The 27,070-nt window shown below is 42.9% G+C and overlaps 2 protein-coding genes across 3 annotated transcripts in view; both read left to right on the top strand.

Annotated features, from left to right (window-relative positions):
* Positions 1-19,640, top strand: part of ablim2 (actin binding LIM protein family, member 2) — a 34,797-nt gene extending 15,157 nt beyond the window's left edge. The window contains exons 5-22 of the mRNA XM_053859228.1: positions 72-198; positions 427-520; positions 4,443-4,530; positions 4,657-4,715; positions 6,083-6,160; positions 6,235-6,378; positions 7,865-7,982; positions 8,057-8,347; positions 8,903-8,968; positions 10,732-10,839; positions 12,477-12,530; positions 13,820-13,857; positions 13,991-14,099; positions 14,173-14,231; positions 14,293-14,356; positions 14,879-14,886; positions 14,975-15,055; positions 17,584-19,640. Coding sequence (XP_053715203.1) covers positions 72-198; positions 427-520; positions 4,443-4,530; positions 4,657-4,715; positions 6,083-6,160; positions 6,235-6,378; positions 7,865-7,982; positions 8,057-8,347; positions 8,903-8,968; positions 10,732-10,839; positions 12,477-12,530; positions 13,820-13,857; positions 13,991-14,099; positions 14,173-14,231; positions 14,293-14,356; positions 14,879-14,886; positions 14,975-15,055; positions 17,584-17,697 — 1,700 coding nt within the window. The 3' untranslated portion in view covers positions 17,698-19,640. The remainder of the gene's footprint in view (positions 1-71; positions 199-426; positions 521-4,442; positions 4,531-4,656; positions 4,716-6,082; positions 6,161-6,234; positions 6,379-7,864; positions 7,983-8,056; positions 8,348-8,902; positions 8,969-10,731; positions 10,840-12,476; positions 12,531-13,819; positions 13,858-13,990; positions 14,100-14,172; positions 14,232-14,292; positions 14,357-14,878; positions 14,887-14,974; positions 15,056-17,583) is intronic.
* Positions 19,641-20,428: 788 nt separating this feature from the next.
* The window catches only part of afap1 (actin filament associated protein 1), a 47,469-nt gene continuing 40,827 nt past the window's right edge, over positions 20,429-27,070 (top strand). Inside the window, exon 1 of one of the 2 annotated variants that reach the window (XM_053859531.1) lies at positions 20,429-20,529. In XM_053859531.1, coding sequence (XP_053715506.1) covers positions 20,505-20,529 — 25 coding nt within the window. In that variant the 5' untranslated portion in view covers positions 20,429-20,504. Of the gene's footprint in view, positions 20,530-20,606; positions 20,763-27,070 lie in introns of those variants that run through there. The other variant, XM_053859532.1, reaches the window with a different exon arrangement.

Below are 27,070 nucleotides of genomic sequence, written 5' to 3'. Positions count from 1 at the left end.
ACGCTGTCATCAGTTGCAGCCTTTTATCTGGGTAAAACGTTCCTCATTTCAATTCTCTTGATTGTCCCAAGACTGCTGTGGCTGTGGGAAGGAGTTTAAGAATGAACAGTCTCTTGTAGCACTGGACAAACACTGGCACCTCGGCTGCTTCAAGTGCAAAGTCTGCAACAAAGTCCTCAATGCCGAGTACATAAGCAAGTGAGTGTACACTGTGTCGGACCAGGTCACACATTTACATTCTGATCTGAATTCCGCAGAAAGTAAGAAGCCCAGTTTGGATTGGACTTGCTAGTGTTTTGTGTTATGTTCATTTTAGAACAACACACAATTTGTTTGTTTGTAAAGGAGCTATCAGCCAAAAGCAAATAGTTGTTGACATTTCATGAATGAAGATTGATACAATAAATCATTGATGTGTCTCATCAGGGATGGGATCCCCTACTGTGAGATGGACTACCACGCCATGTTCGGCATCCAGTGTGAAAGCTGCAAGAAGTACATCACTGGGAAAGTCTTGGAGGTAATTCTCAGTCAACGCTGAATGAAACAATTTAGATTCTTCACAGCCTTATTTTGCAAAAGAATATTGCCATCAGTGTCAAGCTGTGATGAGAAACAACATTTCCTAAGGGGTCCCATGATATACCGGGACTGTGAGGGGTTGGCAAGCAGACAAACAGAAGGGATGACAACCTTCTCAAAATTAAAGTTCTTTTTAATAATATTAATAATAATAATTAACAAGGACATAATGTAAAAACATGGTTGGAGAAGTTGTAATTAAGCATACCAACAAGTGTAATTACAACATGTCATGATGTCCTAAGCTGTAATTGGTCATCTATTATTTAATATTAGATGCCTTATTCAAAACATAAGTCATAAAAGAACTATGGATAACAATGTAAATATTATGCAATGGCTGATTATTATAAAATGGGATTATCCGTCAATGTGTTTTGAGGGACAATGTTTTTAGAGATACTGAAAATGGACAAACAAAACAAAGAAAGTCCTTTAACAGGTTACATTTAAAGTCAAGTCTACAGATGGCCGTCTTTCTACATGAGCAGTTATTTAGTGCTACTCTGTGTGGGCCACCTTAATACAGTGAAAGGGCCTCGTGTGAGCCTTGAGCCGCACTTTTCCCAGGTCTCCCAGTGTCGAGTTCAGAAAAAACTTGACTTGTGTTGACAATACGAAAACATGAACTTCAGGAACATTGTAGGAACCATGATGAGTACTCATCAACAAAGTCAAAATGCAAACATGTGTATTCTCTTTTCAGACGTTGTTTGCATTGTACAAATATTGCAAATTTTTTGGGATCATTCTACTGGATAGTTAACCAATGGGTGGATATTCTTTGGCCAGCACCATTGAGGGTCAGCAAGGACTCATATGCTCAAACCAGGTCCAAGAAATGCTTTAAAACTCAAATATTGTGATCTTCTTACAGGACGGGTTGATCATTGAATTTTGATGTCATTTAAAATTTGCCTTATTCATTTGTTGTTTTGAAATTGGGACGTTTGCTGAGTACCAGTGAATAATATCATCATGCTAGTAAGATAAGTTTGATCAACTCCATGAGCTAACACAATCACCATTTTGCGTTTTCCGGGCCCTTTCCCATTAATGGCTCTGCTCCAGGTCTGTGGCAGATGACTCAGCTTCTTACTTATCTCAGACGGGTTCATGGACGGGAATGATGAAGAAGCAAACAGGCTTTAGCCAGGAAGTGTGTGCAGTGCTGGGTTGGAAATGTGTGCTCTGATAAAGGGAACGCACACCAGAGAGGGGTGAGTGGAGGACATGATGAAGAATGTTTTCAGACCAGAGGAGGCCTTGGAAGCTCCCACCATGACCTCCGGACAAAAGAACAGCTTTATGGAGAGCAACAATAAACCTCTCTCTCACGTTTTCCCACTTCTTTCATCTCCTTGTGGTTATGTTCTCTCTTTTTCATAAACACTGATCAGGTTTCTTATGTGCTGTGTGTGTCTGTGTGGATGACATCATCCACCTGCTTGTTAGGCCAGTCACAGTCAAGGGTCTTTTGAGGCAGATGGACGAGGAGCGACTTGATGCACCTCACTTTAATTATGTCATGTGATGCATAAAGTCTTGACATGAAGCTGCCAGCTATCACAGGTGCAAAAACAAATTGTATGGGGTTTCCTGGTTTCTATGTGAGGCACTGTGCAGAAATGTAGCGCAGCTTTATTGAATCATTTCCAGTGGAGGTTCTTTGTGAAAAGGTAGCTGTGGCTGAGCATCTTGAATGCCATGACATTTAACTGAGATCAAACTGTCAGCTCACTGTCAGTGACCGGAGTGTGTGGTGGTGGAATTACCTCTGTCTCATCTGCTTTGTGTCGCTAAGAATGAGGTTCTGTCTCCTGGTCCTGACCCAGAACTAACATAACTCCAGTGTCTTCATACTAAACCTTCTTAAGTGATTTTGACACTGTAAGATTACTGTGACCATCCAACATGAAAGCTACCAATTTACCATTTCAGAGATTTCAAGAGAGTCAGATGAGGATGATGATTTTGGAAGAGTTTGAGAAAAGATTTCCACTCTTAAATAATATTTAGTCGTACCCCACCACAAGCCTGTGCAGTAGGGGTCTACCTCCCTCGCAGCTTTGGGGTCTGGCAGGAAAGAGGATCAGATCACATCTCTGTGCTGACAAAGGATGGATTTGACGGCATCATTATCTCTGCACGTCTCAGGCTTACTTTGTTTGAATTCAATCCAGTTCTGAGCTTTTTATCCGTCTCAGTGTTTCAAAGTCAACTTCCTCTTTTCTTCCACATCTCTTTGTTTATCTTTCTCCATTAGTTCAAACATGAGCTACTCACTGTAGCTCTTTTACATGAAATATTATAATATACATGCTTCCATCTGCTTTGAGTTTAATCCAGATCAGACCGGTTTATAGTCAAGAATACCATTACCTTTGCTGCCATACTAGGCTCTCAAAGTAAACAGCGGTAGTTTTTGTCCAGAACCAACAGCTAAATGGCTATTTAAGTAGCTTGATAAGGCGCTACAGTTTAATACTCAATGCACCCATAACTCCCTTTTACCCATTTACCAGATGAATACAAACAAATTAAATGTGATAATTTCAGATGTGACATCAGTTAAGATACATTAGCTCTGTTGCTCAGTCAGATGTATTGCTATGTCTATACCAACTTTTGGCCATGTTGCTCATCATAAGCCTTCACCAGACCACAGTGTCATTGTCCTTCCCACTTGTATGGATTTGCAGCCCTCTCAACTAAGTTATCATTATCCCTGTTTCCCTACCATTGATCAGTTAAGTAGACATCGCAGCAGCTTACTTTTATTTGTTTTCAGGTTTTCATCCTGCTTTCTTTGTCAATATTTATGTTTATCATCTGAAGTACTTTTTTTCAATATTTACCTAATTTGCATCTTTAAAATAACTTGTTTTCTATTATGTTTGATTCCAGTTTCAACTCAATTCGTGTTTGTTGCCAGAATAAATCCAACCTAATCTAATTGTGTACTTTAGTAAAACCCCTTTGTACTTTTGTTCCTTGCGGTGATGCGGTGAAAATGAAATTCCAAAACTTGTAGACAAAATGAAATTGCATCTAAAACTACTGAAATGAATTTACATTTTAGTCATTCATTAATGCTTCTGTGTCCTAAGAAGCAACTGTTTTGACATTGAATGGAAACTAAGCTCAAGCTATTGAGCTCAGAAAAGAAAAATAGACAGTTTAAATTAAATTAAGTACATTATTCTGCAAACACTACCAAACCCTGAGATGAACTCCTGTTGCACTCAAGGTACCAAATAATATCAGGTTGTCTTAATAAATGTTAGTTCCCTAAGGTAGTGTTTTAAATTCATAAAACTTGCATATGGAGACCACACTGTTGTGTTGGATACAATGCTGTTGTCATGACAACACATGTCAACACTGGACGACTCAAATACAGAGAAAACAGCGCTCTCACATCTGGTGTCAGATGACCTAAGAACAGATGGGATAGTTTGGGATTTGTGATAAGTCCATCGAGAATGGGTGTTTCTGCTGAAACTGACTGTTAACTAGCACATTTCTCAGTGCAGAGCTGTGTATTTGACATAATGTTACCGTATCTTCTGGAAGATTTAAAAGTACAAATCAAAGTTGTTAGTTTTAAATGTGTCTTAACGTTTAGTCAGCCAACTCTGCGGTCCATGATGGTGAACTCAAGTTGAAGTGTTTCTCACTCGAGGAAAGGTTGCCCCCTGCTGGTCAAAAGATGCTTCCTTAGTGTTAATGAACGAGCTTAGGAGCAAGCACAGGACAGTAAAATGCTTTGAATTTAACGTTAAGTTTTTTTTGTTTGTTTATTTGTTTTTAGTCATCTTTGAATGGACCTAACATGTGCTTCGATTTCTGGTCATCAGGCTGGTGAGAAGCACTACCACCCTTCCTGTGCACGCTGCGCCCGGTGTGAGCAGATGTTTGCTGAAGGGGAGGAAATGTACCTGCAAGGTGAGTCCTCCACCAACAGTCTAAAATAAGCCATCTTATTACAGCATGGCGTGGAGTGACAGATTCTGTTGCTGTTTGAATGTCAGTGTCAAAATCAACAAGAGGGCATTTTAATCTCTTTTCCAGGCTCCTCGATCTGGCATCCTCCATGCAGACAAGCAGCCAAGCAAGAGGAGAAGAGCAAGGTGATATAGAGACACAGCATTTTTCAACTGATCCCCATTTGTGTTCTCAAGTGTAACATGAGATTGTCTTTTATGACACCATCAATGGTTGCTAGTATGATCAAATGCTGATAAAAAACACAACAAGAATCAGAGAATAATATCCAGAGCATCCCTGGAGGCAGCTCGCTGTAGGATCTGATGCATCCGCAGGCTTTTACCGTTATTGCTCAGCACAAATCAAATCAACGGAACTCCCACTAACATCTTAATAACTGTGATGAGGTCTCTCACCCTCTCCATCTATGGTTTTCCTCTCAGAAACAGGTGAGGATTCAGCTCAGTGAGGTTTCTGAGCAGCAGGTTGGTTCTGGTCCGCCCTCATTGACTGCATGAGATTGAACTGGTACCATTGATTCTGCACTTTAATGTGAGCTTGTGTACATTTGCAGCGATGACATATCCAACTTTCAGATATGTTTGAATATGTATTTTAATTGCACTCATTGACTACTTAACTTGAGGATATGCTTGAGTGAAATCAGATTTTAGGGATCTTAACTCCTCCATGCTGAAAGAAGTCAAGAGGAAATTATTTGATCCAACAGTAGAAATACACATTTGGATGAGCAGTCAGAAAACCGGCTGAAAAGTGATACAATTTATCATCAACAATTCCAAGGTACTAAGCAGGCCAGGAAGTCCAGTATCTTCAGGGTCCAATAATAAAACAACGCACACAGTCGCACAAAGTCAGAGAGGAAAGAGGAAACAGAGGACAGGGTGAGATAGGGGTGGTGACCCGTGAAGGGAGAAGTCGAAAGAAAAAGAGAGACAAAGTCGCACGAGAAAAAAAAAATAAATGTTGGGCACCAGGCTGAAGAGTAAACAAAGAAATACAACAATACACTGGAAAATACAAGAGACAGACTACACCGGCAAACGAAAGTACATGACTTCGATTTAGAAGAGATGGCCTTAGCATGCACGTCTGAATCTCTGCTGTGGATTTCTTTTTTGTGTGTGCTTTAACAGATTTGATTAATAACACTCTTATTTTGGTTTGAGCTGTTTGATGTTAACATCTGTTGAACATATGTTATATATGTTGCTCTAATAGTTTAGTTGCTATTGCTACTGTAACTACAATTTTTTTACAATTTTCTCCAAAAACAAATTTAACTCTGCACTTGTGACAATAGATGGAAGATGATGAAGTAGTTTATCGTTTTCTGCAGCTGATGCTAAAAACAAGTCTTCAAAACGGCCCATGTTGCTCCATAGTTACTGGCCTCATGTGACCTTGGAAAAAACATTGCATAACCGTAACCTTGTATTTGAAACCGTAAACGATCCATTTTAAATACTCACTGACTCTGCCTTTTTAGGTGACTCGGACCTCCTCTGAGAGCATCACCTCTGTTCCTGCGTCCAGTGCCTCTGGGTCGCCCAACAGAGTCATCTACGTAAGAAAAAACCTCCTCTGATTATTGTGATGGAGCTGGAACATCTGCTGACCACATGCTGTGTGTGCTAGCAGGCTAAACTTGGAGAGGAGATGCTGGACTACAAGGACCTGGCCGCCCTTCCAAAGACCAAGGCCATCTACAACATTGACCGGCCCGACATGCTGTCTTACTCGCCATACGTCAGCTACCCGTCTGAGGAGAGGCACTACAGCGAGGTAGAATCGGGCGCAACCCTCAACCCTGCTCTTCTCTGGCTTTATATTTATGAGTCTGCGAAATAGAGAATACAGTACTTGTGATTTAAGAGAGCGATTGTCACAATCAATGAGATGTCAAATTAATACAGCTTTTATTGCAATATTAACATCAATATTATAACATGCACACTTATCATAATCATAACATTGTTTAATAACTATTTTCACATACGTTACTTTGTCATTGTCCGTTATAGTACGCACCCATTATGTAATGCAAATTATATTAACCATCAGCCATTCAACCGTGAGCACGTTCTGCAGTTATACAGCAGGTGCAAGAAATTACTATATTTTTTTAAAGATTCAAAAGGTTTAGTTTTATTACTTATTATCAAATAAAAAAGCCTTTTCTTTTCTCATCCTCCTCCTTCACCAGCTGAATTCCTCTCACTGTCATGTGCTCATAGTCTGGTGTTCACTGACACCCCAGCATCCATCTGCATCCAATTCATGATTGGATGAGTCACCGTCGTATACGTTTGTCCTGATCATTGACCTTCTCCCCGTTTTCATTTGCAGTCCCCCCAGCTGCTTTCTCCTACTCCTACTGAGGTAACGTGATGTGTGTCATTGCATGTCTTTCATCACTGTGTCAAGATTTGTGTTTGCTGTGGAACTCTACACCGTCTGCAAATGTTTAAATCAGAGGTCTGCAGTTCTAAAGAGCCATATTTCATCGTTCAATACCCAAAGTGATATATATTTATATGTTTCCACTGTCCCATATAAAGCAACCACAACACGTGTTGCACATAAATTCCATAGAGTAGTGTCTGAGTCAGACATGGACAAAGTGCGGCCTGGGGGCCTTATCTGGTCCTTAAGCTGCATTTCCAAACTAAAGCTTGGCCTGGTCTGATTAACTGGGTCAAGTTAAAGACACCGAGTGAATCCATCCGTCGTCTTCTGCGACCCAAGGTCAGATCATCATAGTAGAAGTCAAAGCAAAGAGGCCCAGACTTTCCTATGGCCGGAAACGTGTCATTTAAAAATGATAACCTGCCCTGAAGTCTCTTCCTACTTGTTGCCTGGAACACCTCACCTGGTCATCTGGGAGGCATCCTGAACCCTGAAGGCGTTTCTGAGGCCTCTCCATCCTCTCCTGAAGCACTGCATTCCACTCTTGCTGCAAGGCAGTTTTCAGTTCTGAAAGGCTGTCCATCAGTGGGCAGTTGGAGTGTTCAACATGGTGACAATGCAAGCCACGGGACCAGAGTAGATGTTGCTTGCCAAATACATTCTATTGAGGCCACAGGAGCAGCCTTAGTGTGACAGGGTAGCTTCATATTGCATATCACCCAAAGGTTGCAGACACTTGCCTATTGTGCTAAAAAATGATGAGTTAGTATTGTCTCTGCTTCCAGGGAAGAGTGGGTCTTATTCTTGCTTGGTATACGTCATCAGATAGTAGATCGTAACCACAACACCTCTGTTTGCACAGGGCGATGGGGAGAAGTCACCCCGTCAAAGGAGACCCTCCAGCCCCAGCTCCAACAGCTCGCTTGGGGGCTATGGACGTTACACTCCCACCAGATCTCCTCCCAACTACAGCAGACCAGGTAGGAACAATACACTCTCCCCAAAAGTACCTCATGTCAAACTGTTTTACATTCCAATCATTTCCTGTCTAAAGCATCAGGTCCTCCAGTGCCTGAGGTAATCCTCAGTAATAAGTACTGCAGTCTACCCCGCGACAGCAGTACTCTTGCTGTTCCCCCCAATCTGATGGGAGGTGTTAAATACCACTCAAGTTGGGCCAGAGATTCATCTTCTTCACCTATAAACCTCACTGTTGGGCTTGATGGTGGCGCTGGTGGCAAGTGCTCACCCACACCACTAGGTGGCAGTGGAGGGGTGTCCTTACACCTCAACCCGACCACCCTGGCCATGCTGCAGCAGCACAACTTCATCCCGTATTTCAGAGGTAGACCGAGACCGTACTGGATCCGGTTGGATAGAATGAATGGCGTTTGGTTGGACTTGCCTATTTTTGTCAAGATATTCATGTCAGTTTGGAGACAAATAGAGACTTTCAGTCCCTGTAACAACTGCAGCTCAACAAATGCCATTCATTGGTGTTTGATCAGGTTCAGAGGTCACGGAGAATGGTGTGCTGTGTCCTGAGCTGTATTCTGTTCTTCATTAAACTGGGCCAGCATGGTTTTCACAAGACGAGTGTTTTAAAACTTGTTCCAGATTTCCTAATTGTCTGCTTGATCAGAGACAGCTCGCCGTGCGCTTTGGACTGATGTGTTCTAACCTCAGTTTCATTACTTCCCGAGGGTTATTTTCAGTAACTGTTCAGCAAAGACCATGAAACTATTCACGCTGCTTGCAATACCACGCGGCCAAATCAGCATCACCAAGCAGAACTGTCAGTCCCTCCAACCCACATGTACCACAAGACCGCAGCAAGCCGACCCCGACCACCCCGCTCTGCTTCATTTCTGTCCGACCAACAGTTTCCCTCGTCTCTCAGGGTTCAAACAGGACCCGAGTCCAGACTCTAGGACATCCCTACATCTCAGTTTACCTCCTCCAAACGGTAACCCAGCAGAAGTTTGTTCTGTTGTCTGCAATGAGTCCCAGATATTGTGATGTGGTGGTACGGTATTGTGGCGTGGAAAGGTTTCATGGGCCCAACAGGGTACATTTATGTGATATGCACATCTGCCTGTCATGCTCTTTGTTTTCTCTGTGGATATGTGGTTGTTGTTTTGCATGGAAGATAATGACCCCGAGATGGATTAGTAGGACTATTCTGTATTTGTTCTCTCTCATTCTATCTTAACTGTTTTCCTGCCTGATATGTAAAAGCCTATGTTCGGTTTGTCTTTTAGGGTATTAGGATATGTTTATTTTATAATTTGAAATTAAAAGAATTGGCGGTTATTACTGAAAGACCCACGACAAGCTTGCTTGACAAGGAAAGAAACATTTGGTATCTCGGGGCAAGTGTACCGCAGCATGGTCCAAACAAGATGCTGTGAAGTGCAGCAAAAGTGTCACTGTTGGATGGACGAAGGGAGTAATGAATGAGTGATGCTATGATGGAAGTGGCACAGAGGGAGTACAAGGGGGTCCAAATTAAGTTTGGAAAGAGAATGCATTTGCTGGTAAGTGAACCAGTAATGAGGCTGAAAGCTTGATGTCAGAGTGGATCAGCACTAGTTACTGAAAGGCTCTCTGGGAAGCTCGCTGATACTGGTGTTTTTAATCAATCCTTGCTACATCTCAAAGCAAGTGCTCCACTTTAATGACTCTTCTTCAATGTTTTTATGAATCTGGCGTGTTACAATGTCTTTCCTCAGAGGGAGCTTCTTCGTGAGAAGTCAAAAGCCAACAGGGCTGCCATTAATACTTATTTAATGTCACTAACTGCCCCTCTCACTAGCTCCATTAGCACCCACAATAGAAGAGGTCATACTCCCACCAGCTGGATTTAACTCACACCCAGCTGAATTTCTGAAAAGGGACAGATACATATTTGCACCTGTTTTGATTTGAAGGGCCATTCAATATCATCAGCACAACAAGGAAGTTGAAATCTTGCTGATGAGGAAAACAACTAATTCCTTCAGCTGCTTTCCTACATGGCTGAAGGGAAGAAAAAGGGGGTGTAAGCTGAAATTTTGGAGTCTCGCTTCCAGTCAGCGAGGGATATTAACTAGTGTACAGCTGCACTTGTTCACTACCGAGAGCTGGCTTGGTGCTATTGTGCTGAAAGAAGTCTCAGATTGTGTTTAAATAAACTCTGCTTCTTTGGGCCCCGGAGTTTGTCCAATCTACGTCTGGATTTGTTAAACAAGCGTGTTCCTGGCACACACTGGTACCTTTGTGTGTGTTTATGTGCATGAACGTGTGAGAAGAACTGCTGTGTGTGACCTTGGCCATTCATCCAGGCAGGATAACCTGAAGTAGCTGCCACACCGACTCACAAATGTGGGCTTTATTAAGAATGTATGTTGAAGTGGGGCAGGAGTTGGGGACGATCACCAGCCTGTCTATCTTTCAATACTAAATTAGCACATCACTGAATCAGTTCTTTTGTTTAGAAGTGAGACAAGGTAATGAACATTGACTTGTTTGTTTATTTATTATTTAATGGTGAGATTGCTGACATCATCGAAAGTCTTAATTTAATTTGGACGATGCAGATGCATTGATAACACAGGCTGGGTAGGGTCTAGTCACCATCTCCTCCGATTCCATGTGGGATTTCTAGTTTGTGTTAATGAACGTTGCTTTTATTCACCCCGCACACATGTGGACCTCCTCTTCACACCATGTCCCTTTTCCCTCCTGGAGGAAGCGAAAGTGGTCGCAGTACTCCCAGCTTATCCACCTACTCTGACGGAAAATCACCCTCCTCCGCCTCCACATACGTGGCTGCTCCTCGCCACTTCCACATACCAGGTAGGCAACGACTGCAGTCACACAGTCCTGAGCAGTACCATCAACCGTAAATCACTTTCACACTGTCAATAGTTAAGTTGCTGTGGTGAAGGATGGCCAGGTAAGAGACCAGGTAAGAGGCAAGCAAGTTAAAGGTCCACTAAAAGTCTGTCTTCTACACATCTAGGTTCAAATATTTATTGGATCCAGTCCTGTAGGGGAAATCTGTTCACCCACGCACCCGTCTGTCTGACATGTTCACTTGTCAGTCTCGCTGCTGAATTCATGCTGGACTTTCTGTTAAGTTGAGGAAAAGATTTCTCACTTAATAGTTTTCATCGTCCTTATTGTTTCTCTCTGGGTGAAGTTTCACTAGCTGGCAGGCACTAAAACAACCAGATGTTGTTTTATTGTGAGTCATGTTTAATGTGACACAGTTGTTTCTCAGCATGTCTTGTCAGAGGAGGTTCTGAACACACGGGCCAGAATAGTTTAACCATTTCAGACCCTCCCAAATTTCAAGCATTGAAATTTGTTTCATGATTAGAGTCAACACCATACTTTGATCCGCAAACATATTTAAAATGCAAAATCAAATTGACAACCATGTCCAAATGTTGTTGGTTGGTGTAGGGACTTCTTTAGTTCATTGTGTCAATTCAAAGGTTACTGAGGTCAAGGTTCGTGACAGCGAGTTTGATTTGTGATTGATGACACAGCTCTGTCTGTGATTTGAACACCTCAAACTGATGCCTGAAAATGTTCAATCATCTCTTTTACTTTCAAATGTGATGACTTCGTTCCTGACAGCCAGAAAAACAAATAAGATTTTTGATGCTGAGAAAGCAACTTTCTGCCATAAATTTGCAGCATTTTAAAAATGAAGGAGAAATGTAGAGTGACTTTCTAAAACACCACGGCCATTTTAAGCTGTGGTGACAGTTTTTTCTTTTTTTAATTCAGTGCCTTAAGGATTGTAGCCCACTTATACTGGGAAATAAACTGCAAAGCACATAAAAATCAAATGTAACTGAAAGGGAGCCAATTGTTGGTGGGAAGGTTCTCGTGTGTCTTTGAACTAATTGTTAACAACCACATTTCTTTATGGAATTCAAGTCCAGACCAAAGCTGATTTGATTTGAAAACAAACTCAAAATTGTTCTCAACTTTAAGGATCAAACAGAAGGAAGGATTAAAAAACTTTTTTGTCATTGATTGCCAGCTAAGTTTTGCAGGACAATGTCGCAACCAGTCCTTGTTGTAATTCCGACTACAGCGAGTGTTCTGTTGGCGCAACATTTCCTTTCATTCCTCAAGTTTTCCTAATCCTAAAAAGAACTCCCAGGAACGTGTGTGTGGTTTCTGACATAATCTGCGCGTAACACTAAACGGTCCGATCGAGTGACTTCCAGGCTTCTGTAATTATGAATAATGACATTTATTTTTGCATGAATAATGAAAGAGTTTATAATCTTCCAGAAAGCTTTGTGATGACCTTGTTTGCCTCCTTTGCTTCACCAAATGATCTAATCTCCCCAAATAACAGCTGATTCATGCTTATTTTTTTCTCCATCCCCTCTCTCTCTTTCTCTCTCTCTTCTCCGCCATGCCGGCTCCTTCTTCCATTTTCTTTCTTCTACGCCTGTTCCCATCTTCAGAGACTTTGGTCAAAGATAATATCTATAGAAAACCCCCCATCTACAGACAGCATGGTACAGTCTTCCTTAACCCTCGGGGTGTCTGGTGTGCATGATGTGGGTGCACGTTTCTGCCTTCACTCCATCCCTTCTCTCATCTGTGGACTCCGGTTTGGGGTCGACGCACATGCATTGATAAGTTGAAAGAATGCGGACCCTTTTTTATATATATAACATTACAACTTAGATTTCCATGCTATTATGTTACCCCCCGCTCCATGTTGGGACAAAATCAGGTAAGCCTTGGCAGCCACGTTACTTAAGGTGTGTTTGTGATGAAACACCATCTTCTCTGGCAGTGCTCCACAACCTTCTGCCGTGATTCAATTTCTGGATATGTATTTATTATCAGTAATGTATACCTGCCTTAATGTCACGATCTAGTATTATCACTGTATCAGAACAAGTCAGTAGCTCATGTGAAGTATCTCTTTTGATAGTTGTAGAGTTGACCGAGCATGACAGCCGCTATAGCAGCAGTGACGTCGTGTGTGGGTTAGGTCCGTGTTTGGGGCTGTCATGTGTTCATGTGCTTCATCAATGCATGCTTGCGCCTGCTTCACCCCTTCATCTGTTGGTTTACAGTTGATGTCGTGACTGTGTGTCATGAATCACTGCCAATTGTACGTCAATCACTGTCTGTCGAAGTGATGATGTGTAGTTGTGGATGACCCTCGGCTCCTCACCTTGTGGCACACTGTCTGGCTCATGTGTAGTCTGGTACACTTGTTTCATCTTTGTCTCACAATCATCAGCTGCAGACGGTTCAGATGATTGATGGACTCCCTCTCTAGCTTTTCTCTGAGAGGAAACTGAAGGGAGGAGATCTGTGAAGACCATTGGAGCAAAGAAATAGGCCGCTTGCCTCTGTCTCCATGTGCCCTTAAATTAAGTCCTGAATCACCTGCTTAGAGGACTAGTGTTGTGTAAATAAACCAATTTCACTGAGCTCAAAATGATGAAGCAAAGAAGTTGCAAGATAATAATTAGCTTTTTATAGATTTTGCTCCTACAAACACTTGCTTCAGTGCTTCACTGTAATCTGTCTTTCATGCTGCAGTACGACGCCAGTGTTCAGTCACGTCCATAAAGACAGGCTTGTATGGATAAGTAGTTACCACTCTCGTAATTCACTGCCCTTGAGTTGACCTTTGAGTCCGTTTTGGCTGCTCTTCACTCAAAAATCGTCTGCAGCTGATGAGGTCATGGTCCACTATGACTTTCAGAACAGTTAAGTGGGCAGTGGAGGGTGAAGGATCCAGATCATTGACTCTTACGTTCTGTAACGTCTGACTGTTTTACAGCTTCTAGAACTTCCTGGCAGGATGGGGACGATGGCAAGGTGGGTGAGAGGGGGGGGTGACGCTCTGACTCTCTGATTCTACTTTACACAGTCATTCATTCACTAATTCACTAACTCATGCTTTGTCACCCTCCATTACTGCTTCCTGTCTTCTGTTTGACTCCGGCAACAGAGGACCAGTTGGATGATCTTGAAGAATGAGATTGACGGGCAGATGGGACCAGACGATCTGGACCCCAGCAAGTCTACTTGTAGTCTTCCTGAGGACATCGCTCAGCCCAGTGAGTAGCTATCGACTTCTTCTGCTGCTTTGAGAATGGGCACTGTTGATTGTACACGTTGCTCGGTCCTCAGACTTCCCCTACAGCAAATCTGCTTCCTTACCTGGATATGGAAGAAACGGCATCTACAAGGTGAGTGACTGGGTTTGCTTAAGATGGAGTAGGTGTAAGTCACTTGTCTATGCTCGTATAGGCTGCTGAGATGATGGAGGACGTGGAAGTGGACCCTGACTCCCAGAGCTGGGGAGGCATGCGAGGTGAGGGGGCTGTTGCTGCTCGACTGTGACCACAGACCTGATAAAAATACATCCTCAGAGTTAGGGCTGTTTTTGTTAGTGGTTGTTTGTTAAAATGCGACTCTTCTTGCCATTTGAAGTTTAAATATGCTGCAGTGTTTGTCAACCGCTGCGTGTGCATTTCTAGCCGTGAGCGTTGGTGAGGGATTTGCTCTGTCAGAGTGGGGGATTTTTCTGGATAAGAATTTTATTAGTGTCAGCACCAATGCAAGTCAGTTAATTTAAGACAGTCCGAAAACTGTTGATGGATTAGTGTGGTGCTGTTATTCTTCTTTTATCGATCAAATATAGTCCTACAGTGTGTCAGGCTCCAGATCTGAACCAGAGTTTAGCGGTGACATCATTCTTCTACAGGCAGGATTGTTGCTGTGGGAGTGTTTGTGGTTTGATGTCATTATTTTCTATACTTGTGTGTGGGTATCTGCTCACATCAACTGTCAAATGAAAACTCTGTTTTCTGTTTCTCTTTTCGTCTCCCCCCAGAGTATAAGGTAAGATGTTTTACTGCTTTACAAATCAGACTCTTTCTTCATTCCTGATATCATTTTTATATTGTGTTTTCACTCCTCCTCCCACAAGGTCTACCCCTACGAAATGCTGGCAGTGACACACAGAGTGAAAGTGAAGCTTCCCAGAGACATCGATCGCACCAGACTGGAGGTGAGCAGTTGTCCTCCCAAGAGATGAGATAACGCTTTATCAGTCTCACTGCAGGGGGCTGCTGCTACATAGATTTTTCATATAACAAATAACATGTTTAACATCTGAAGATATAGCTCCAGTTGAGGAAGCAGCTCCGTCAACATCAGAGTGAGTGGAGGGATTCACTTACATTAAATGTTACATTTTTCTTCTTCAGCTCCTTCGGTTGGTCACTTCAGCTGCATCACTTTTGTTTTCTTTGAGAGGTAGAAAAGTACTTGCAGCAGTACGACACACTAATGGCTTTAACATCTGAGTGCCCAATGTTACTGCTTTTGTGATTCTCCCTCATTATGAAGCTTTTTTTTCTTTTCTTTTTTTTTTTTTTTAAATAAAAGCAAATGTTTCGGTTCAACAATGACGTCCAGTTCCACAAAAGGACTGAAAGTCCAGGTCAATAAATCAGGTTGTGGTGAGTCTTGTGGTCTGAAGCTGATCGCCCTCCTGTCTCCAGACTGGAGTTTATTAATGAATTTGGGTCTGAAGCACCCTCTTAATACTTTCCGTTACCCCAAGCCGAAAAGTCCCTGTGAACCATTATGAGTCCCCCAAGGAGCCGGCTGACGCAAATGATCTGTCTGGGAGTCTGAGCTGGAGGTACACAGGCCAGGGTTCAGAGATGACATTGCTTCACGTGTCATTTAGCAGATACTCCTTTCCAAAGCGACCTACATTAGTCTTGTTCAGACCAGTCTTTTTCTGTGAACGCTAGATGTGAATTCAGTGACTAAATGCAGAGTTCTATCCAGTCATTTTGAGCCTCATCTGGTCCTGTCGCTAAGCTTATTTATATTTGAAGAGTGGAGATAAATGTCCTCACAAATACAGGGGTTGGACAAAAAAATGGAAACACCTTAAAACTAAAAAAGCTTTAAGGTGTTTCCATGTCCAACCCGTGTAGGTGTGTTTCCAAAACTATAGCTTACCCAGGTACACACAAACACATGTCTGTATTTCTTTCCTTGCGGGGACATTGTGAGTTTTCTGACTGGCAGCTTTTTCTTTCGCTTTTTCTTTGTGGTCTGAATTTTTGACTGACAACCTGATCGGAAGAAGGGGAGTTGCGTTTGCATGGCCTGATGCTCCTCACCTCCCATCTGGGTTCTGCATCCGACCCCTGACCCCCGCCCAGAAGTTTTCTGATGCCAAATGCATTATGCTTTCCCCAGCCTCTCATCCTTAACTTAACCCTCCAAAACACATGGCTCACCTTAACCAGGTCTCTGAGCCAAACTTAAACCGAATGACCTTCTTCATCCTCAAATTGAGGCTCGTGGAGTTCAGCCCATGTTATATGGTCCTCACAAGGACAGTGTTTTGTCAAGAACTGGTCCCCACAAAGTAGGATGAAGAAGCCCACACACGGACTACTGAATATACTGAGACTGACATTGTCACGTTCGGGATGTGGTCCACGAGCCTTGAGTTTGACATGCGTGATGGAAATGCACACTGTGCTGTCACTGTCACTAGCAGTTGCAGCAAAAGCTTGTGACTCATTTGTTGTCTGGAAGTTGGCCTTCCTTATCATATCTCGATTATGTAAGATAGATTTAAAAGTCAAAGGCTTGTGGTGCAATTCTGTCTCCTGGACTATGATGTTATTCCACTGTCAGTGAATCTGTTTGGTCCCAACATTCCTGGTGTGATCGATTGGAGGTTTGGGAGCGAGTGGAACGGCTTGAGTGTGATTTACCGTCGGCATCATGAGAGAGAGAGAGAGAGAGAGGGAGAGAGAGCTAGAGATTTACGATAAAGCAGCAGATGCTGGCGTGCTAATCACTAGCATACGTCTGGTCTTCCCTCGTCCTCACTGAGCCAAACTTGAGCTGGAGAGGGTTTGGATGGACTTCTGAGGTGGCGAGTTAAATTCTTTGCGGTAAATCTCCTCTTCTAATGTGGTAAACAAGAACATCATGTGGCTTGATGTCAAATAATGTGGGTCCAGGTTCTGTTATGGTCCTGCTACTGTAGTCAGCTTTTGTGGATCGAGACATTAGCAGTGTCAAAAGGGACGTCGCTAAAATTACCATTTTTGTTTTTAGCACCTCGCTCCAGTCTGTTTTCAATCAGCTGCCTCTTACGAAGACACTTGTTTCTTCACACTGAGAGTTTATCTTCCATTGCAGTTTCATCTGTCACCCATGCATTTATGTATAACGTTTGCAGTCAGCTATATAAGCAGTTATGAGTTGGAACTTTTCGGCTGTTACCCTGATCAGCGGCGGTTAAGCTAGTTCATTGCTTCCACTACAAAGCAGTTTGTGTCAATACCACTCCTCCACAGGATGACTTCAATCATAGTCACGAATGAAATAAGGAGGAAAATTGCATTCCTTCTTCTTGTGTCTTCCTCATCTCTCTTCATTTCATTGGACGTCAAACCCACGAGTCACGTCCAGATGCTGCTTGCTTTGCTGATTTGTTGGAGCCGTCTCTTCCCCCCGGTTGTTTTTTTCAATGTGATTTCATTTCTTCCACTCCAGAGACATCTGTCGCCTGAGGACTTCCAGCAGGTGTTTGGAATGACCCTGGAACAGTTCGACCGCCTCGCACTCTGGAAGAGGAACGACCTGAAGAAGAAGGCTCGATTATTTTAGACGCAAACAAACAGGATCATCTCAACAAGCATCAGGAAGACGCCCAAATGAATCTATATATATGCACCGCCATGATCCCTCAGCCATCTACCTGTGAAGCGCTGTATCATCTGCCTGTCAGTCTGCACTGTGGCGCCCTCTACAGGATGTCAGCATCCAGGCATCTCTCGCTTTTTCTATATGGTCTGAATGTTTGACTGACAACCTGATCGGAAGAAGGGGAGTTGCGTTTGCATGTCCTGATGCTCCTCACCTCCCATCTGGGTTCTGCATCCGACCCCTGACCCCCGCCCAGAAGCTTTCTGATGCCAAATACAGCGTTTTCTTATCTTTCTGTGTAGCACGGCCGCGTCTGTAACAAGTCAGACTCTTGTTTTTATCTTCACTGTTGCACAGTTTCTGCGCTTTTTATTCTTTTAATGTTTCATTTCGGTGCTGCGTTTTTTCTACTGTGCAGCTGCTCCACTCTTGTTTTGCAATACAGTTCCGATGGAAGGTGAACAGCTTGCCAACAAGAGGCCACATTAGACTGTTTCATCAACTGGCAATGATGTAAAGTGACAATGAAGTTTTTAGCGCACTAAGCAATGTTTTTGACAAAAGATCATGGCCACACATCAAAGGTCATGAGTGTGGATCTGGAGCTGCTGGATCGCTGTTGTGACAGAAAGCTGAGCTGGAAGGCATGACTCTTTTTCTCATCCCATTTCTTTTGTATGTAAGTTTTCTCCATACTCTGTGTTCTAGGATGACAATTGGACTGGCTTGATTCCATGGTGTTAATGAAGTTTCCTCTGGACGCTCTAGTTTCCTCCCATTGTCCAAAGACATTGAGGTGAAATAATGTCTCCAAACTTGGTGTCCTGTCTCAGGTGTACCTGAGACTCTTGGTAGCTGGGGAAGGCAGAATAAGCAGAAGACAATGAAGAATTGTCTTGCTGTTAGTGACTCAGTCAAGTTCCACAATCTCAAATGTGAGCCACTTCATATTATGTGACTTGAAAGTAGTTACAGTTACAATCAGATCCAGTTGTCGTCCTCAGACCAAAAGTGAACGTGGATTGAAACATGTTCTCCACATATCTAAACTCCTTTTAATGATCATGACAAAACAGTATGTTCTGGCCTTCGTGTTGATGTTTTGATTCAATAACAGCGCGCAGTCGCTAGACATAAATATGATTTTGTCTTCTCCAAAGGCTTTTGTCTGTCAGAGATAAAACCTCATTTTCAGAGCTGTGCCATACGTTACACAATCCCTCAGTTGTAAATCACTCACGAGTCTGAGCTGCAGGGCAGGTGAGAGAGAGGTGCTCAACCAGAGCCCCGAGGAATCCCTTCTGTAAACAGTCGGAGGATCAGGTGCGATGATGTGAAAAAGAAATTTATTTTTATATGCTATTTCCAACTCCTGGCGGAGATCCTGGTTTCTGTTCAGCTTCAGGCAGTTGACTCCAAGTCCAAGTGAATCTTCTGGCATGTTTTTGTTCGGGAGCTTCTTCACAGACGGGGCGAGCTACAGGAGAGTGAAGTCCATCCATGTCAACTTATACTGGACATGTATGACGTATATCTGTCTGTATACAACCTGACGTGAATATATACAGTATGTATTTCCCCCTGAGGCTTGCATGAAGGATGTTTGGGTTTTTTTCTGAGGAAGACATTTCCTTTGTCCTGGTGTGAGTGATTTTATTTTGTTGTTGTTGTTGTTGTTGTTGTTGTTGATAAGACTGGTCCCGGTCAGCTGCTTGTGTTAGATATTTATTTGAGGAATTTAATTTTGAAGGTGCCAAACACAAACAAGTGGCACTGAGCTTCACGTTTTAAGTTTAACCCGAGTGTCAAATTATATTTTCTTGCTGTAAGTAAACACTAACTGTTCTTGTCAGCCGTCATATCTTCTTTCAGATATTCATCTGCAATTAAAGTGCTTTATCCAACCTGCCGTCAGTGTGTGTCCTGTGAAACCACTCATTTATCTGGAAGTTTAGCTAAAGCTTGCTCACAATTATGGGCAATATGTAATAAGGAGTTCAGTCATATTCATAAGTTAAGTGGCGAGTTAAGCAGCCTCACAGCACTAGCCACGTTTTTCAGAACGACTTGCTATATAAACACATTTTTTTCTCTCACAACAATATGAATCAGTCAGTATTTACTTTTCTCTTTTTTTCCCGCCACAATCCTATTATCCATATATCATTTTAGATCCCACCATTACATTAATTGATCCTTCGCATAAATATAGTACGAGAAAATTCCCTATCAATGAAGCGACAGGTTTGTCTGCTGTATCTCTATTTTCTCTCGTCCTACATTCCCATGTTTTTGTCCAGTGTGATGCAGGAATTGCAGAGCAGTTATCAGGAGTCCACAACACTTTTGCTTCTTTGTTTAGAGACACAAATGGCTGGATTTTTACTCATGAGTTTGAAGTTCAACATCCTGCTTGTACGTTTTGGAGTCGTGGCTGAGAATCCCATCAAACTGCACAAAGAGAGGTTGTAAGTTTTTCAATATTGTCGCTGCTAATAATCAATTATACTATTATTATCTATTAATAGTGTGTTTTATGGGTGTGAAAACCTATTTTTTGTTTTTTAATTATATTTTTTTCCAACACACATTGTTGTTTATAACAGTTTCTTACCTTTTTCAATCCAGAAATTACGATTTTTAATCACTCTTCCACGTGATCTCTCAAGCCACGCCCCCACTGCTGTCAGTCACAGCCAGAGGGCGTGGAGGACCCGGACGTCCAGCCTCCATTGTCACCGGGCCGAGAGCAGAATTCATCCTTAAACATGGAAAACGAGAATAACAACAAAGGTAAGCAGCCAATGGTTCTGACCCGTGACTTTTTCTCTCTGAAGGAACGGCTTTATTGTTCGCGCTGTCTTACATTTGGTGCGTGAAGTCATCACTGTGCGGACTCAGACAAGAGGAGCATGTGTCTTCTTATAGTGACGTCATTTTTTGTGGTTATTGTCCACCCAGCGCTGTTTAAGTCATCACTGCTCTGGTAGTGTTACACGGGATTTCAGTTCAACTGTGACCTGGAGGTGAGTTTCCTCCTAACAGCATCATTCATCTTCTTCAGATCATAAACTCCAGATGCAATTGATTGTATTGCAGAGTGGTTCTCTTCTGTTTTCTTCTTATATGTATGTGGTCTTCTTGCTAGGAGTGGATACAAAGGAGCATGTGGTGGGAGAAGGGAGGGGGAGGTTTCATGATTAATTGAGGGTGAGTGGTACCCTGGAGGCTGCTCACATCCTCAGCAGCCCTGCCAGAGCAGAGAGGACGGGGGTCAGTTGGGACCCCCAGAGAGCGTCCACATGGTGGCTTTGCTTCACGGACGGAGGTTTGCTCCTCCAGAACTGATTTTAAAAAAGATGCAACTATTGGAAATGTGCCTTGAAAAATGTGGGCAGTAACTCCTCAGCAGGTTTGGACTCTTGATGAAGTTTCACCTTAGATGACACCACTCCTTCCAGGAACAGTAGAAGTTAGTGAGTGAGTGTGTGTGTGTCAGTGAGGTATTTCCTAAACAAGCCTAAACCAGACAATGTGACAATGAACAATGGTGGGGGAGCACTTGTAGACTTCCTGTTGGCTCGTGGAGAGGAAGCAGCACTTATATAATCTGAACATGCTCTGACCCCCATCATCCTCTCCTCCATCTTCAGATATCAAGATATCAGTGAAATAAAGTTTAAAACTGATTTATACCGTCCTTCTCATGGGCCCCATGGTTTTAGTTGAGAAAATGAAATGCAACACCATGCAAAATTAAACCCTACACCAGTTTTGGACATAAGAAGCCCTTCAACAGGGGACTGGGGCGTTTGGACACACCATTGCCGCAGCCATGAGTATTTCATATGCAGTTCATCATCTTTTACATTCTGATCAGGATGCACACAAGTCAGATTTGAAATGTTCCGCTTTCATTATGGACCTTCTCCAAAATTCCAATTCAATTCTCCTCAGCTGTTTCTCCATCTGTTTTCCGCTCCTACACGTCACCATATGGACGCTGTTGCGATTCTGCTTCAGCTCAACTCCAGCCACCCAACAGTGCGTCTCAGCAGCAGCTGAGCTCCTTTATTCCAGAATGTCAATAGCTTTGATCATGTAAATGACATCATCTCTGTGGGACACCTGGCTTCTGTGTGAGAGAAAAAATGTCTCCACTTAGCAAAAACCACGAAGAGAACTGCGGATTTGGTTGATGCAGATTCAAATACATTTAAAGGGCAACAGCAGAGCGGTGAGCAAGACGTGAGAGGGAAGCGAGAGCTGCCGAGTTACAATATGTTTGCTATCAAGTTACAATACTGGTCCTCTCAATTTGAATTGTCCTAAACATTGATCAAAGTCTTTCTTTATAAATAAAAGACTGACTTGAGTTACAACTGTAGTGTCTTTCTTGTGATTTTCACTATAGACCATTCAAAAGCAACATTGGTCTCGCAGGAATTGAGTGATAAAAAGGTTGTTGGTAAATACAACGTTGGTGTGCTGCAGTACTTGGTGCACAACACTTAAGTCAAAGCTGTCTCCTCTCTCTCGCTCTCCTCCGTTGCTTTCTATTGTTCCCTGTATTGTCTGCTCGTGTCTTTGATTGTGATTTGGCTTCAGGACTTCCTGTCTCCAGTTGTGATGTGTTCAAAGTCTGCACTGTCGAGGTCCAGGTGTTTGCCTGCAGGAGACTGTATCCATGAAGTATGCATTCATGAAATATTCAGTCTGGAGGCTGTGATCAAAATTCCCCTGCTTCTCCCAGTCCCATCATCTGGACGGAGAGAAAATTCGGAAAATGTATTTCTCATGAGCGTGCCAGCGCTGCCGTCCTCGTCTGCCTTTGTTTGCTTTTCATTTCTCCTTCTTGTTTCTCTATTTCATTTTTGTTGTGAAGCTTTGTTGCTGTGCGTTACGGGATGTCGGCCTTAAAGCCCATCTAGGTTACACACAGATCCGGAGACGGGCGTGTCACAAGCACCCCGACACAGGCGTACCAAAAAATGCTCTGGGACAGTTACTTCCGTAACGTCAGTAACGTCCGAATGAGGGTATGTACCTGATTCGTATCGACCCAGACGGCTCACTGGAAGCAGTGGTGGTCTGTTACTGGCCCCCCTGTTTTCATATTGTGGACAGGGTCAGTTTGTTTGCATCTAGGATTCAGGTTTGTGAGTTTCGCATGCTAGCTTCTCCCCCCGCAGGTTCCCATTGCACTGGATTCTGGACAGCTCCTTCTCGTTACCATTGGTGCTGCGGTCATTGCTCTTACATCTTAAAAAGATGTTACTTGGTTCACTTGGAAACTGTGCGGAATTTGTAGAAACCCGCTGTGCTTGAATGTAGTCAGAGAATGGGATTTTCTCATGGTTTTGCTCAGAGGTCCTGAGCTTGTGAAAGAGATCCTGGTTCAAGTTCTGCTGAAGACATTTGTTGCATTCTGAATTGATACATGAAAAGTATCCTGTGTTCACGTGCTCCAGACTCTTGCTGAGTGTTGGCTGGTCAGTTTAACACCTTGCTTAGCTAGAAATGGTGAAAGTTGAATGATTATTAGTGAGTCTTTTTTTTTTTTCATTATCAACTAAATCACTTATTTAGATCAATTACACGATCCTACTGAATAACATTTATACTGAACACACAGCATGGAGAGCATCGCAACTTTTAAAGCAAATATGTATTCCACTTTCAATGAACAACGAACAGATCAAACCCACAATGTAATGACAGACCGCTCCTCTTTTCATTGACTACATGTCCAGGGGATGAATACCTGGGGTTCAGGTGTGCTATTAGCTTCTGATCCGGTCTTCAACAACAGAACTCTGCTGCTCCTCCAAATCAATAAACTCTATTAGTATTGGTTTCGCCTGTGGTTAGCTCCAGTTAGCATTCCTTTGTTAGCCTTTTGGTGGCACTCGGTGATTTGAGGCCAGGTGTATTATTTTAATGCTGCGTCTGAGTCCGTGAGTGCACTCGTTGCAAATTACAGCTCAAGAGAAGTATTGCTAAACGACACGCCTTGGTTAATGTCTGCAGCTGCAGGTTGACTATGCAGGTTGGGCTGCAGCATCACAACAAGTAGTATGATTTTCTGCAAAAATGCTTTGTTTTGTCATTTTTACATGGTGATGTGAAATTTGAAAGAGTAGTAACATTTATAATTACTTATAAATATCATCTTATCAAAATAAATAAACAAATAATAAAAATCGGCCGACCGATAATCGGTGCAGCTCAACTCTAAAAGAGAGAGTCATTACGTTAGGGATGCACTTATTGGCATTCGACGGGCAGCTCTCCTGAAGCAGACAGCTGTTGACACGACAGCTTCGAAGGATGCAGCAGCTGTTTCTCAAATGCACCCACCCTCTCTTTGAGCTGTTCTGTGGAGCCCAGTGGACCACGTCTGAGCTCTGAACCATCATCTGTCTCCCTGTCCCACTCTGTCCTCTCTGGTCGAGCTCTGCTTGTTGGTGCTTGTGAGCTCCAGAACATAGTTTCGATGTTTGTGTTGAAAATGCTGAGGCGCTGAACTTCAAGTCAGGACTTGGTCGTCGACATCTGCAGACTTCAGCTAATGTGTTTGGATAGATGAGCGTCTGTCAGTGCCGGGCTCTGCAAACCCTCATTGTCTCGTTCTCCTCACGCTTGTCCACTGAAAGACATGTAAACTCCAGGAAGTTTCATTCGGAAGCATAACACCAGAGAAGAGTCGAGCAGCTCAGTGTTTGACTGGGAGGAAGGAAGTTGTCAAAAGTGGAATTAAACAGCGAGGAGGTGAAGACCTGTGTGACAAAAGGAGCCACGTAGGCTGTGTTTGGGTTCATGAAGAGGATGAGGGAGTGTTTATTAGCTCCTTAATCCTGATCCTTAATTCCTCTTCACACCCACTCATCTGAGAGAGAAAAATGCATGTGAGGTATTTTGTATCTCTGGAGCCTTGAAATTACTGGAGATGATGAAACCTAGATTTGTATTCTTGCTCAAGAATAAAGAATTCATGAAGGTGTGAGTTCATTGGGACTTTTGTGGTTGACTATTATTGACTCTTTACTTTTTGCCAAACTAGTATGGAGACAGGGAAGGTGATATTAGTGAAGCAGTCGTATGTGAGTTAGTGAGATGTCCATCACGCGACACCAGTCTTTTGTGTTCATTGAGAGCAGGGAACACTGAACATTCATTTTTCACTGGGTCCTTCACTCAGGTGAGCACCTGAGGGCTCCACCTCATGTTCACAGTCGGCAGCTTTCAAACAGAATGTTGGTTCTGTTGCCACCAAGATAAATATGTCACCTCATTTTCTAACACAATGTGACTGTCATTGCTGGGAATATAATAACTGTGAATGACCAGTCCCACATGTAGTTACTGACGCGGCATTACAGCAGTTGGTCAGAACAAAAGCCTCCACCCACTGTGGCCCTTGGAGGACGAGTTTGAGACCCCTGATTTAGGGTGTTGATACAGTCAAGACACTCCTTTGCTATTGCTTATGGAAAGACAACACTGAGGTTATACTATGAACCAATTCTGTAGTTATTTATTTTCTGCGCTGCTACACCTAGGGACCTCTGCATATAAGAGACTGTGGGCTGATAACTGGAGCGCTGCCAGTCAGACAGGCTTTTCAAAAAAGATGTCAGGAACTTTCTTGCTGCAGGGCAGGCAAAACACATTATGTAGAAATAATAGAGATGGAAGGTTTGGAGCGTGTGTGTGTGTGTTTAAGTGTCTGAAGAAAAAAAAGTTTAAAGAATTCACCAGAGGATCTGTAGTGCTGTGAGTCACTGTCTGAAGTGTGTGTGTGTGTGTGTGCGTGTCGCTATTGTTCAAAACATTCCACATGAGCAAGTTTGGATCTCAGCACGGACGTAAAGGTATAAATGGCTCCAACTTATTTAACCTTGCTGCAATTACATATAATAAAGATAATCAATTTGATAGAATGCTCTGTTTTGCCAAGAGCAGCAGGAAAACCCGGGGCACTTTAACGCCAAGGCGAGGGCCAAGCTGTGGTTGCGCCCACATTCACGTCCACCCGAACCTGACCACTAACTCATGCGTGGTAGCGATTGTAAGTGACTAATGAGGAGTAAAGATGGATGATTGTTTGTGTCTCAACCTGCTCCAGAAGTAAATGAGGGAAAAGTAGTGCGGCTTGAGTTGTGTCCAAAGTAGATGTAGTTTTAAGGAGTTTCGACCTCACTTACCTTTGGGGAGCAGGAGAGTGAAAGTGGCTACCAGCTTGTTTTAGAAAGCACAATGGCTTCCAGATGCCAGGCTAAGTCAATGTTAGTTATTATGGAAAATAGTCCTCTGTATCTGGATTATTATTCAAAATAATGAAGGTCGAAGCAGAGTTGGGAAAATAGCTGCCAGGACGAGGCAATGGGCTGATGTGAAAAGAGGAGTAAACATCATTTTATCAGGTCTCTTGGTGAGGTAATGCTGGTAACAGCTCTCCCTCCGCTCATACGACAAGTCCCATAATGCACTGCAGCGATTGAAGCTGAGCGTTTATGTTGAAAAGCCAGAAGATTCAATCAAATTAGTATTCCTGATTAAGCATTGGCGGTCTCAGAAATTCAATCAATGCTAATCCTATTTGGCCAAATTCCTATACAGTGCTTTTTCTTTTGACTCTCGCCATAACTGAGTTTGACTACTTTGATTTAGCTCCCCCACTATGCACCCATGGGGGGCATTTCCCTGCCAATTCAGTGGACCGTTGAGCCATATTTAACAGAGTAAGAGTGAGCAATCCATACCTGCTGTTGCCAAAGCAGGAAAACAGAATAGAATTCGGTAGTGTATCACTTTTAATGGATGCCCAAAGCTTAGCAAAAGGCATTTGAGTTTCACTCCAGAGCCCTGTAGGAATGGCTTGTGAGACAAAGCTTTGTCTGAACGACAACTTTGGATTCTTGACAGTATCTCTTATTAAATTCAAAGATTGAATGTGTCAACGATTTCAGCACAAGGGGGCTTAAGGTCCTCTGTTTCTTTGCATGAAAGGTCACTTGCTTTGAACGAATAATGATCATAACAAAAGGTGGGTGGTGGAGTGAAAGAAATTTAGGCAGAAGTAAGAGCCAAAAATGATTTCACTCTGCAAAGATTATAGATATAGAGAATAAAAATAGAGGCCAGACGTCGGCATACCTGCAGCACACGCCATTTGCCGGTACATTCCTTGTCCTTAATGAGGTCTGAACAACCAGGTGACGTTCCCTGGTCACACCTTTTTGAGTGCATAAGAATCTGGAGGTAAGAGGTGATGGTTGAACTCTCTCCGAGTGTGTGTGTCTGTCTAAGCATATCTATCCTAGTGAGGACC

The sequence above is a fragment of the Synchiropus splendidus genome, chromosome 3, assembly GCF_027744825.2.
Source record: "Synchiropus splendidus isolate RoL2022-P1 chromosome 3, RoL_Sspl_1.0, whole genome shotgun sequence".
Classification (NCBI taxonomy): domain Eukaryota; kingdom Metazoa; phylum Chordata; class Actinopteri; order Syngnathiformes; family Callionymidae; genus Synchiropus; species Synchiropus splendidus.
Note: the sequence above shows the minus strand (reverse complement) of the source record. Positions and strands in the feature narration are given on the sequence as shown.